The 10771-nt window shown below is 37.0% G+C and overlaps 1 protein-coding gene across 1 annotated transcript; it reads right to left on the bottom strand.

The window, feature by feature from the left end:
* Nucleotides 1-517: 517 nt before the first annotated feature.
* Nucleotides 518-3529, bottom strand: LOC128291616 (uncharacterized). The gene is made up of 5 exons (XM_053026822.1): nt 2924-3529; nt 2728-2804; nt 1501-2637; nt 1014-1149; nt 518-862 (listed from the first exon to the last, which is right to left on the bottom strand). Exons 1-5 carry the CDS (start codon nt 3527-3529, stop codon nt 518-520), a joined length of 2301 nt encoding a protein of 766 aa, XP_052882782.1.
* Between the last annotated feature and the right edge of the window lie 7242 nt (nt 3530-10771).

The raw sequence follows: 10771 nt of genomic DNA, 5'->3' as shown, positions 1-10771 counted from the left end.
ATGTCTTGCTCACAAGAGAAATCAGAAGCGGCAGTATTAGCGCTCATATCATTGATATCTAGAGACCTGTGAGGGGTATGAAAGAATATACAAAGAATGAATGAATTTGAGAATGATCGTTTATGTGCTTATGAATAAAAGAATAAGAATTGTTAGGATTTAAAGGAATATTGGTTGATAAAAATGAGACAATACTCTTTTAAATTGGTAAAAGTTATGTTTTATTTGAATAATAATAGATGAACATAAGCCTATTTTCGCAAATGTAATCTTACTACTCCTAGGCCCTAGAGTAATAAACATGTTTCGAGAATTACTCTGAAAAATTTCTAAAGACTACAGGAAGATCCTCCGCAGTCCAATTGTTCAGAGAGCTCCCCGGTTCGTAAGGGCGAATACCCTCAAGGTTTTCTTGTCCAAACCACTCATTATGTACAACATTGATTTGATGACTCTCTTCTACTAGCAACCCTCCTGACTTAAAGGTTTTGGATATAGGTGGGAATGTCATCAGTTCTCACTCTACTTCTCCTCCGTTCAAACGCGCCTTCCTTCTTGCTTGACGCTTTTCCATCTCCTGTCTCTTTTGTTTATGGTCTGGCTTAAAACCCAAACCAAAGCGATCCTTCTTCTCCGTCAATTTTGGGACTTGAATCCCTCCTTGCAACTGTTTTCCTAGTCCTTTTCCTGGCAATGCTCCTTTCCCCATCATTATTTGCAGGGCCATCCTTGTTGCTCTAGACATCCTGAGAACCGGCACCTTGCTTCTTTCCGAAATGAAGGTAGCATTAACAATTTCTAAGGAATGAAAAGAACACTCAATAGCCTCCTCATTTGTCTCCACATAAGGAGCTAGTGACGGCTGCTATGATGTCCTCCTTTGCATTGATAGTTATCAAGCGTCCATCTGTCACTAACTTTAATTTTTGGTGCAGTAAAGAAGGCACCGCTCCTGCCGAGTGTATCCATGGCCTCCCCAACAAACAATTATAGAAGGGCTTAATATTCATTACCAGGAAGTCAACTTCATACGTATTTAGTCCAATCTCCAGAGGGATGTCAATTCGCTCCATTACTTTCCTTTCAGTTCCGTCAAAGGCTCTTACCACATTATGACACGTCTTCATGTGCGAACTGTCAATGGGTAATCTGTGCAATGTAGATAATTGAAGGACGTTCAAGGCGGACCCATTATCGACGAGTACACTTGGAAACGTGTATCCTTTGCAACGAGTGGTGATGTGCAAAGCCTTAGTTGACCCTATGCCCCCAGGTGGAATTTCATCATCATTGAAGTAGATGAAATTATCAGCATTAATGTTATTTATCAACCGGTCCAACTTATTGACAGATATATCATGAGTGACATATGTCTCGTTGAGTACCTTCAACAACGCCTCTCGATGCACTTCAGAGCTTAGTAGTGAGGCTAAAACCGATATGCGTGCTGGTTGCTTACGCAACTGCTCGACCACACTGTACTCACTATGCTTAAGGAACTTTAGAAATTTCTTAGCTTCCTCCTCCCTCACTGGCTCGTTAACAGATACTTCACTTTTTTTTTCAATTTCAACATTCTTGGGTTTTGTGGGTTCCACTCTGACGTCCCCCATATCATAACGCTTCCCACTCCGCGTGTGGGAACCTTCATCTCGTACATCCTTAGATGCGCTGGCTATGCTTCCTTGTCCTGGCACCGTTACGCTACAGTCATAACTCCATGGTACTTTTTTGCTATCCTTGTAAGGGAAAAGAGTAGGTGTATGGATAATAACCTTGGGTGCTGCCGGTGTCCCCATTTCATTATTCCCTGGCAGGGAGGTAATGATCCTTGGTCTACCGGTTCTTTGCTGTTCATTTTCCAGCACACAAACTTGCTTTTCACTAGAGCTACCTTCATAAACCTGTAGCTCTTTGTTGTCTATGAAGCCTTGCACCAAGGTCTTGGATTCCTCGCAATCTTCATGGAGCTCACCGTAGTCCCACGTTCTTTCTTTCGTATTTTTAGAGGTCAACATACCTCTGTTCATCATCTTCTCCCAGATTACCCTCATAGGCATCCTTATCTCATCAACATTTTCCTTTTCCCTTTTTTCAACGACTTTACCAATGGCATTTACTCCCTGATTGTCATGGTTCGGCAAAGGATTCTCAGTATTTGGGGTACTCTCAAATTTTAAAACCCCATTCTTGATCAACCTCTCTACGGCTTTCTTGAATTCAGTACAATTCTCGATTGAGTGCCCCGATATTCCAGCATGATACTCACATCTAGCATTTGCATCATACCATTTAGGATACGGAAGTTGTAATGGTTTTAAGTGGAAAGGGGCTATAGCATGCGTATCATATAGATTTTGATAGAGCTCCCTATACGTCACAGGTATAGGTGTAAATTGCATCCTCTCATGCCTAATGTTGGATTCATGCTTTTGGGAGTCTTGTTGCCCAACTGTGGCTACTTTGGACTGGCTAACTGAGATTGCTTTTGAATTAAAACCACTTGTTTTGTTTACCTCATTGTCTTTTCTTCTTGGGGCTGATCTTTTGACTACTTCCCCCTCAATTCTTCCTCCTCTTATGGCATTTTCTATCATCTCTCCTGCCATAACTATGTCTGCAAAACTTTTAGTAGTGCTTCCAATCATATGAGTAATAAATGGGGCTTTCAGAGTATTAATAAATAACATAGTGGTCTCCTTTTCCAACAGTGGTGGTTGAACCTACATTGCTACCTCTCTCCACCTCTGTGCATATTGCCTAAAATTCTCATTAGGCTTCTTCTCCATATTTTGCAGGGTATCCTGTCAGGGGTCATATCTGTTACATGATTGTACTGTTGCATGAAGGCTTGTGCAAGATCCCTCCATGAACTTATTCTAGCCCGGCTCAACTGATTGTACCATCTGGCTGCCGCTCCTACCAAACTATCTTGAAAACAATGGATCAACAGCTGATCATTGTTTACATACCCCGTCATCCTTCTACAAAACATTGTGATGTGGGCCTCTGGGCAAGTAGTACCATTGTACTTTTCAAATTCTGGCTTTTTGAATTTGTGAGGTAGCACTAGGTTTGGGACTAGACTTAAATCCTTGGCATCAACCCCATGATTATTGCCAGTGCCTTCCAAAGCCTTAAACTTTTCTTCTAACCATCTGCAGCGTTCATCCAATTGCTTTGCAGCTTCGGCCTTCAAATCCTCCTTTTCTACCATATCTAGATCGGGAACAAGAGGATTAGTAAGATTGTCACCCATATTAAGTCCTGAACCAATTGGGAAATTTACATGGACACCAACATCAATTGGCCCGTGCTGAGGCCTCAGAGTAGTAGATGGCCTTCTAGGAGGTGCCTCAGTTTGCAATAATACATGCGGCGGTGTAAAACCTGGAGGAGGACCCTCATTTTCCTCTTCAGTGATGGCCATAGGAGCCTTTCCTTTATCAGTGGCCCTAAGTAACTGAGCCATTTCGGCCATTATATTCCTCTGAGCTTCCATCATTTGTTCCCTCATCTCATTCTGCATCTTAGCCAACTGCTCTTGCAACTGGTCTTGCATATCCTTTTGCAACTGCTCAAACCTTTGATCCATGTTCTTAGTTTTAGTGCGAGTGCCGTAAGGATGTGTAATTTCCAGTTTTCTTTTTCTACTTTTATAAAGAAAATTTAACTAATTAGGGTCTTTCTATAACCTTAAATGCATATGATATGATGTAATGCAAATGTATGAATGCAGCAAAGGCATCAATCTCGATTCAATCTCATTTAGAAAACTTTATTTAGAAAAAAAATATCTTTACATATAAATGGATTACAAGTATGCTTTCGCCCTAATGCCCAAAGTTTTAACTCTATCTAATAAAAGGGCTAACTCTTTTCCTATGTCTGACGACGACCCACACATCATACTCAATACGTCGGCTCGTACAGCCAAGTCTTGCACATATTCAGCAACCTCTCGAATCTGAGCTATGGCTTCTTCCATGACATGATCTCTTTCTCTAATCTGCCCTCTAGACTGATAAAGCTCTCTCTTTAAATACTCTCCTTACGCCTCGAGTTGCTTGATCTGAAGTTTACCTTCCTGCAATGCTGCTTCCAAATCTTGAACTTTACTCTTTAGCTCCTTTAACTCGACCGTAGAATCATGGTTGCGATGCCAACGAAGGGATCTTCCAAGCTCAGTTACTTTAGACTTCAACCCTTTATTCTCTTCTTCTAATGCCAAATTCTGCGATTGCATCTCCTGAAACCTCTTCTCCCAGTGCTCAGCTCTAGCCTTGCTTTCTTGGACCTCTTTCTGCAACTGATCTGAAGATTCTCCTACTTTCGCTCTTCTCAAGGATACCTGTGCTTTTTTGTAGTGTTCCTTCAAGTCATCTCTATCCTCCTCAATCTTCCTCTTTTCCTTTTTTTCTTTTTCGACCTCCATCTTCTGGACATCAATATCTAAACTCAAGTACATCTTTTCTTCTTCAAGCTTTGCTATCCTTTTCTCGAGCTCCAGATTTTTCCTCTCAAATTCTTGCTTCATAATTTCTAACTCCGAAGGCATCACTTGCAGATATTCTTCCATCGGTCGAGCTCCTTCCATATTTGGCTCAGGAATGTTATCATTGATCCTTCTACCTCTCCATTCAACATATTCTGGAGTCGTAGCAGGGCCAATAGCTACTCATTTAACCGGCACGTCTTGTTCCAAGCGCTAAAGATCTCACCGACCCTTTTCTTGTAATCGGCTCTTCTATATGCGAACTCACTTTGAGTTAGCCCATGAGTTGCTAGCACGAACTGCCTCAAACCGAATTGCCTTAACACAAGCAAGAGAGCATAACCAATGGCACCCCAAATTCCCAATAAAGGGACCCAATTGAAACTGCCGCAACGGTAAAGAACCTCACCAGGAATCATCCACGGAGCTCTCCACTCAATATCTTTCGACTGAAGATTTTGAAGTAGTGCAATCCAATTCTCTTCTAGAACATCAACTTTCCTAATTGAAGCGACTATGTCCTTCAGCGGTAAGTAATCCTCGAAGAAAACCCGACAAACGACCTTATCTATCAACCGAAAATGACTATAGAACCAAGCTAGAAGCAATTGTGCACAACCAACAAACCTGCCTGCGCCAGCTTTCCTACATGCGCCTAAGGACCTGAATGTCTCTGCCAATATTGCAGGGACAGAGGTGACCCTCTTACTGAGTCTATGGAAAAGATCCGTGGTTGTCTCATCCACATATCCCAAAGCCCTAGGGAACACCATCAATCCGTACAAACTTAAGGCAAAAACATCTACCCTTTTTGCTTCATCAGGGTGTGTCAAAATCAGATCCTTCAAAGCATCCCATGAAATGCACTTGCACTCGCCCTTCTCTTTAATTCTGGCAGTAATCCACTGCACGCTCATCCCTGTAATAGCCATCAATTTCTTCCAAAAGGCAGGGACATTAACAGCTCTAGAATAAATTCTATCTTCCTGGAACCTGGGACAACGTAACAAAGCAGTGTACTCCTCTACAGTAGGCGCCAAATCTACCTCCCCGAAAGTAAAGCAACTGTACGCTGGATTCCAAAACTAAGCAAGGGCTCGAAACAAGTGCTCATCTATTTGAACATCGAGCAAGTAAGGTAAGTCTCCGTAATTACTGTAGAATAACTGTTTAGTCTCGTTGCTCCATTGATCCCAAATCTTCTTAAGCTCTTGGAGATTATTCTGCGTAACACTGATGCGAGTATATCCTAACAGCTCCGACATATATCCCGCAGCTATACTATCTCCCTTTTCTAACTGAGTTTGCTCAGACCATCTATGGACGTTGGCGTTGCCCTCCACTCTATCAAGAAGTCCGTTCTCCATAACAAAACTCTCTAATTTAGACACTGACCATGAATCGATACATTTGTAAATGCAAAATGTCATGCAAACAAAAGAAGAGAAATAGTCAGTATCACATGATATCAATAAATCTCAACAATAATTTATAAGGGTAATATCTAAAGTTTAACTCTAACTAAATTGGGCTCTTATGGTTTTTCTATATGAGGTTGGTTCTAAAGTTTGAGGTACCGAACCAGCAGATTCTTGATCCTCACCCATTATAGGCTCATTTGAATCGAGTTCGCCTCGGGAATACATTTCCTATGGCTACACGGAGATGAAAATCTCATAAACCATAGGTACGGATGTATCCCGAAAGTGATCCACTATCCTGCACGGAGGTGAAAACCTCACGAAGGCGTAGCTTTTCACTTCCACTTAAGGTTGTGACCACAACGGTCATGCAAATGCAATACGTATTAGAATATAGCAACACATGCAATAATACAAACACATGTAATACAAAGAGGATTAAATCTTAAAATTTTTTAAATTTTAGACATCAAGACAAGAGATAATCAATCACACGGCTTGACTCTCTTATTAGTCCCCAGTGGAGTCGCCAAGCTGTCGAAACCATTTTCAAATCGAGTTTTGGAAAATGGGAATTGACTTTAAGAAAAATGAAAACGGGAGTCGCCACCAATCTTTTTAGGTGTGATTGGATCACCTTTAAAACATTTGTTTTAAAATCGTTGGTTTTGGTCTACAAAATCAAAAGAATGGGTTCAGGAATCGGTTACGTACGAGGAAGGGTTGGCACCCTCGTAACACCCAAAAATTGGTACCTAATTGATTATCAAAATGTCTCTAATGTCGGAAATTAAAAATTTTAAGATGTAATCCTCTTTAAAGTATTTGAAAATTTGGGTTTACTTGTATCAAAGTATTGACTATAAGTTAGCCTTTTAGAAATCTCTATCTCAAAACAGCAAAATGCTACATCCAATAAGTTAGGACATATCACTTTACAATTCCAAGACAGTCACTTATATTTGAAATCCTTTAAGAACTTTAGAAGGGTACTTGACTATTCGAACTTAACGAGAAAAGTTGCAACCCAATAAGTTAGGGCACTACTTCTTCGAAATTTTCAAACACCAAGCATTGCCTTTATATTTTTTGAAAATTTTGGAGCCTTGTTTTTTTAAAGATGATGTGTGGAGAATTGTATTAAATCATAATGATATATTATTGTACTAGGTAGATAAAAATGAATACTACGATATAAAGAATAATACATATAAAGCAAAAAATACAAACAAAGATATATAGCATGTATCGAGAACGGATAAACAAGATATATAAACATATGAGATAATACTTAAATGATGCGTGATATAAAAACAAACATAATCAAATAATGCATGATATACAAATAGAATAAATGTAATGTCAATATGCATATAATTATAATAAAAATTTAACACATACATGATACATACAATACAAAACATATAGAAGAACTAATAAAAAAATGATTGATTGCTAACAAAATATACATGCAATTAAAAACAAGACATTTCATATCAATAGTATTTAATATATAATATAATAACATAGTAACAAGAATAAAAGAATAATAATTATATAACAATATTTTGGTTTGAAAGCATGTAAGAGATTTCATAATATAACAATATTAGTTTAAAATGAAATAATATATGTATAGTAAATAAATAAAAAATGAAATGTGTATATAATGTGAGTTAAAATATGATTTAATAATAATAATTTACATTTTTAAAATAATATATATAAAACAATCTAATTTATGATACATAATATACATAACATATATATATAAAAAAATAATATAAAAATGAAATATAATAAAGATTATATAATAAAATGTAATATGAACATATAAGAAAAAAATAGATATAATATGAAGTAACAATATATATATATATATATAAATAAGTAATTAATAAATATAGTATATGAAAATATAATAATATATATAAGAGATGTAAAATAATAATTTAAGAAAAATAATATATAATAAGTAATAATAATATATAATTAAAAATAATACTTATAATAAAATAATTTTATAATATATAATATAAAAGTAAAATTAGAAATAAACGAATAATAAAATATATATATGGAATAATATAATAAATATAGGACTAAATTTAAAGTTTAACAAAATTATAGGGCGAATTTTGAAAGGAATAAAACTGAATTAAGGACCTATTTAAAACGCGCGCAAAATTAAAGGGACTCACTGGGCAAATTGCCCCTTTTTCCCAAAACGTCACCGTTTCCCCTAATACGATTGTAAATCATTGGGAGGGTCGAATTGAAATAGAATTAAAATATTAATACCAAATTAAAAAATAAATAAAATGAAATTAGAAGTATAAAAAATTGCGAGAGGACCAATTGGGTAATTAACCCAATTCTTAAAAATGCGCGAATCTTCCCCGGGTAATCGGGTCAACGCGCGGATCCTATAGTTGTAAAACGACACCGTTTTAAATAGACTATATAAATCAAACTTCACCCCCAAAATTATTTTAACATCCGTTTTCAAAAAAAAAAAAGAAAAAAATCCTCTGGAAGAGGATTCGGGGGCCGATCCCGGAGCTGCTAAGCCTCCGTCTAGGGGTCTCCTCACGCTCACGCCCGCCACCTGGTCGTCGTCGAGGTTAAAATCCTCGTCCTTCCACAGGTAATCTCTTCCCCTTTTTAAAAATTACTATTTTTTGCTAAAATGATGTACATACATGCATATGCTCTAAAATAAAAAAAAAAAACACACAGTTAAATCACCTTTTCTTTGAAACTGCTTATATTCTCTTTTTTTTTTTATTTCTGTATGCGTGTGTGTGTAATCGTTACAAGAGTTACAAAGGCTTTTTATAGCCTACGGATTTGTTACATAAGGAAAGAAATCTCTGATTTCTATTGTATCTTTGACTGATGTGCTGCGATTTCCTTGCCATTTTCTACTCTGCTTTTTCGCGTATCTGCTGTTTGTTTCCTTTTCTTGTAGGCAATCGAGCGAGGGATCCGGCAGTGACCATGCTGCTGTAGACGTGTGCACTGATCACGGCGCTGATGGAGGGTTACTGAAACGTCGTGGGAGACGAGCAGACGCATCCGTTGAAATTGCTTCTGGAAGCTTCTGCTTGCGGCGCGAGGAGAAAGGCAGAAACCCTAGGGTTTCCTGCCTTGGTGTAACAAGCTGGGCCAATTGGGCTTTTTGAATTTGGGCTAGCTAGTTTTAATTGGGTCACGGGTGTTTGTGGGTCTACTGGGTAGTTTGGGCCTGATTAGGTTACAAGTGTAACGGGCTTTGGGCTCACCAGGCTTTGAGGCCTGTTTATTTGTAAATAGACTTTAATGGACATTTTTAAATAAATATTTATTCATATTCTACTTTCAGCCCGGTTAAATTTGGGCTTTTACACCTGCTACTATCCGAACCATTTTATCTATTGCTATATCCAATGGTTGGCAACTTCGTTAAGCTGATGTAAACAATTCCTTTTTAAATGGAGACCTGATTGACAAAGTATTCATGCAGCAACCCCCGGGTTATGTTCAATATGGTCAAAATGGTGAGCAGTTGGTGGGTCGTCTGTTTTTGTGCAAACTATTAATTACCATGTTATAACACCCTTATTTTCTTTTTCTACATCATTTCTCATCACTTTCTCTTATTTTCTCTTCACTAACATATCAAAAACATAGGACCTTATGTAAGAAAACTCTACTATAACATTATTTCCATGCTTTGTCAATAATAACAAACTTAAAAACATATTGAAATCTTGATATACTTACCTTGTTCTATTGATACTAATCTTTAACTTGATTTTCTCTCTCCTCCAGCTTCTATTTCTTGAATCCAACTTGATATTCTAACTCCCAATGCTCTCCTTAACATTTTTGTCTCTTGGTAGCTATGGAAATTCATTTGATTTTTGGGTGAAAATGGTGAATTTTTGGTAAAAGGACCAAATTGTAAAGAAAGCAAAACTTTCTTTCTTCCTCTCTTTCTCTCACGTTAGTGCATAGGAAAATATGGATGAGAATTTCTCATCTTTCTTTCTTTATATACTAATAAAATAATAATAAAATATCTTATTAAAGTATTAATAAAATAGTATTTATCTAATTAAATAATTATAAAATATCAAAATATCTCTAGCATTATTATTACTTTCTAGATTTCTCTCTCTTCCAATTGACCATTTTTCCCTTCATTATCTTTTAAAATTCCATCCTTAGTCATCATTTAATTTGGTAAAATAGCAATTTAGTCCCTCATAGTTCTTCATCTATTCAATTTGGTCCTAATTCATCCATTTTCCTTAGTTTCTAGATCATTCCACTCTTAAATTATTTACACTATTGGTCCTTCAACTTTTTCATATTTACACTTTAACCCCTCAAATTATGAATATTTACTCTTGTGCAACAAAACTTTTCTCACTTTTACAATTTAGTCCTTTTTTGAATTAATATATCATAATATACTTCTCAATATTGACATAACTCAAAATTTCCCTTTTTGTCACTTTATTTCCTTATTTTACTATATCAAGGATAATATCTTACTGTAAAAATTTTCAGGGTATTACATCACAGGTGCCTGGGTGTGACTTCAAAGAAACATTTAGCCCGGTGGTCAAACCTGCTACTATCCGAACCATTTTATCTATTGCTATATCCAATGGTTGGCAACTTCGTTAAGCTGATGTAAACAATTCCTTTTTAAATGGAGACCTGATTGACAAAGTATTCATGCAGCAACCCCCGGGTTATGTTCAATATGGTCAAAATGGTGAGCAGTTGGTGGGTCGTCTGATAAAGGAATTGTACGGCTTACAGCAAGTACCTCGTGCCTGGTTTGAAAAATTAAAGCAGTTTC

The sequence above is a fragment of the Gossypium arboreum genome, chromosome 4 (assembly GCF_025698485.1).
Source record: "Gossypium arboreum isolate Shixiya-1 chromosome 4, ASM2569848v2, whole genome shotgun sequence".
NCBI lineage: Eukaryota > Viridiplantae > Streptophyta > Magnoliopsida > Malvales > Malvaceae > Gossypium > Gossypium arboreum.
Note: the sequence above shows the minus strand (reverse complement) of the source record. Positions and strands in the feature narration are given on the sequence as shown.

What these genes read in the sequence shown, in the direction of transcription:
- LOC128291616 (XM_053026822.1), bottom strand. Translation starts at nt 3,529, where the DNA reads ATGCAGAATGAGATGAGGGAACAAATGATGGAAGCTCAGAGGAATATA. An exon ending in GAAGCTAAGAAATTTCTAAA is followed by an intron (nt 1,150 to 1,500) that starts GTTCCTTAAGCA and finishes TACATTGCACAG; the next exon opens with ATTACCCATTGACAGTTCGC. An exon ending in CGTATGAAGTTGACTTCCTG is followed by an intron (nt 863 to 1,013) that starts GTAATGAATATT and finishes ACATCATAGCAG; the next exon opens with CCGTCACTAGCTCCTTATGT.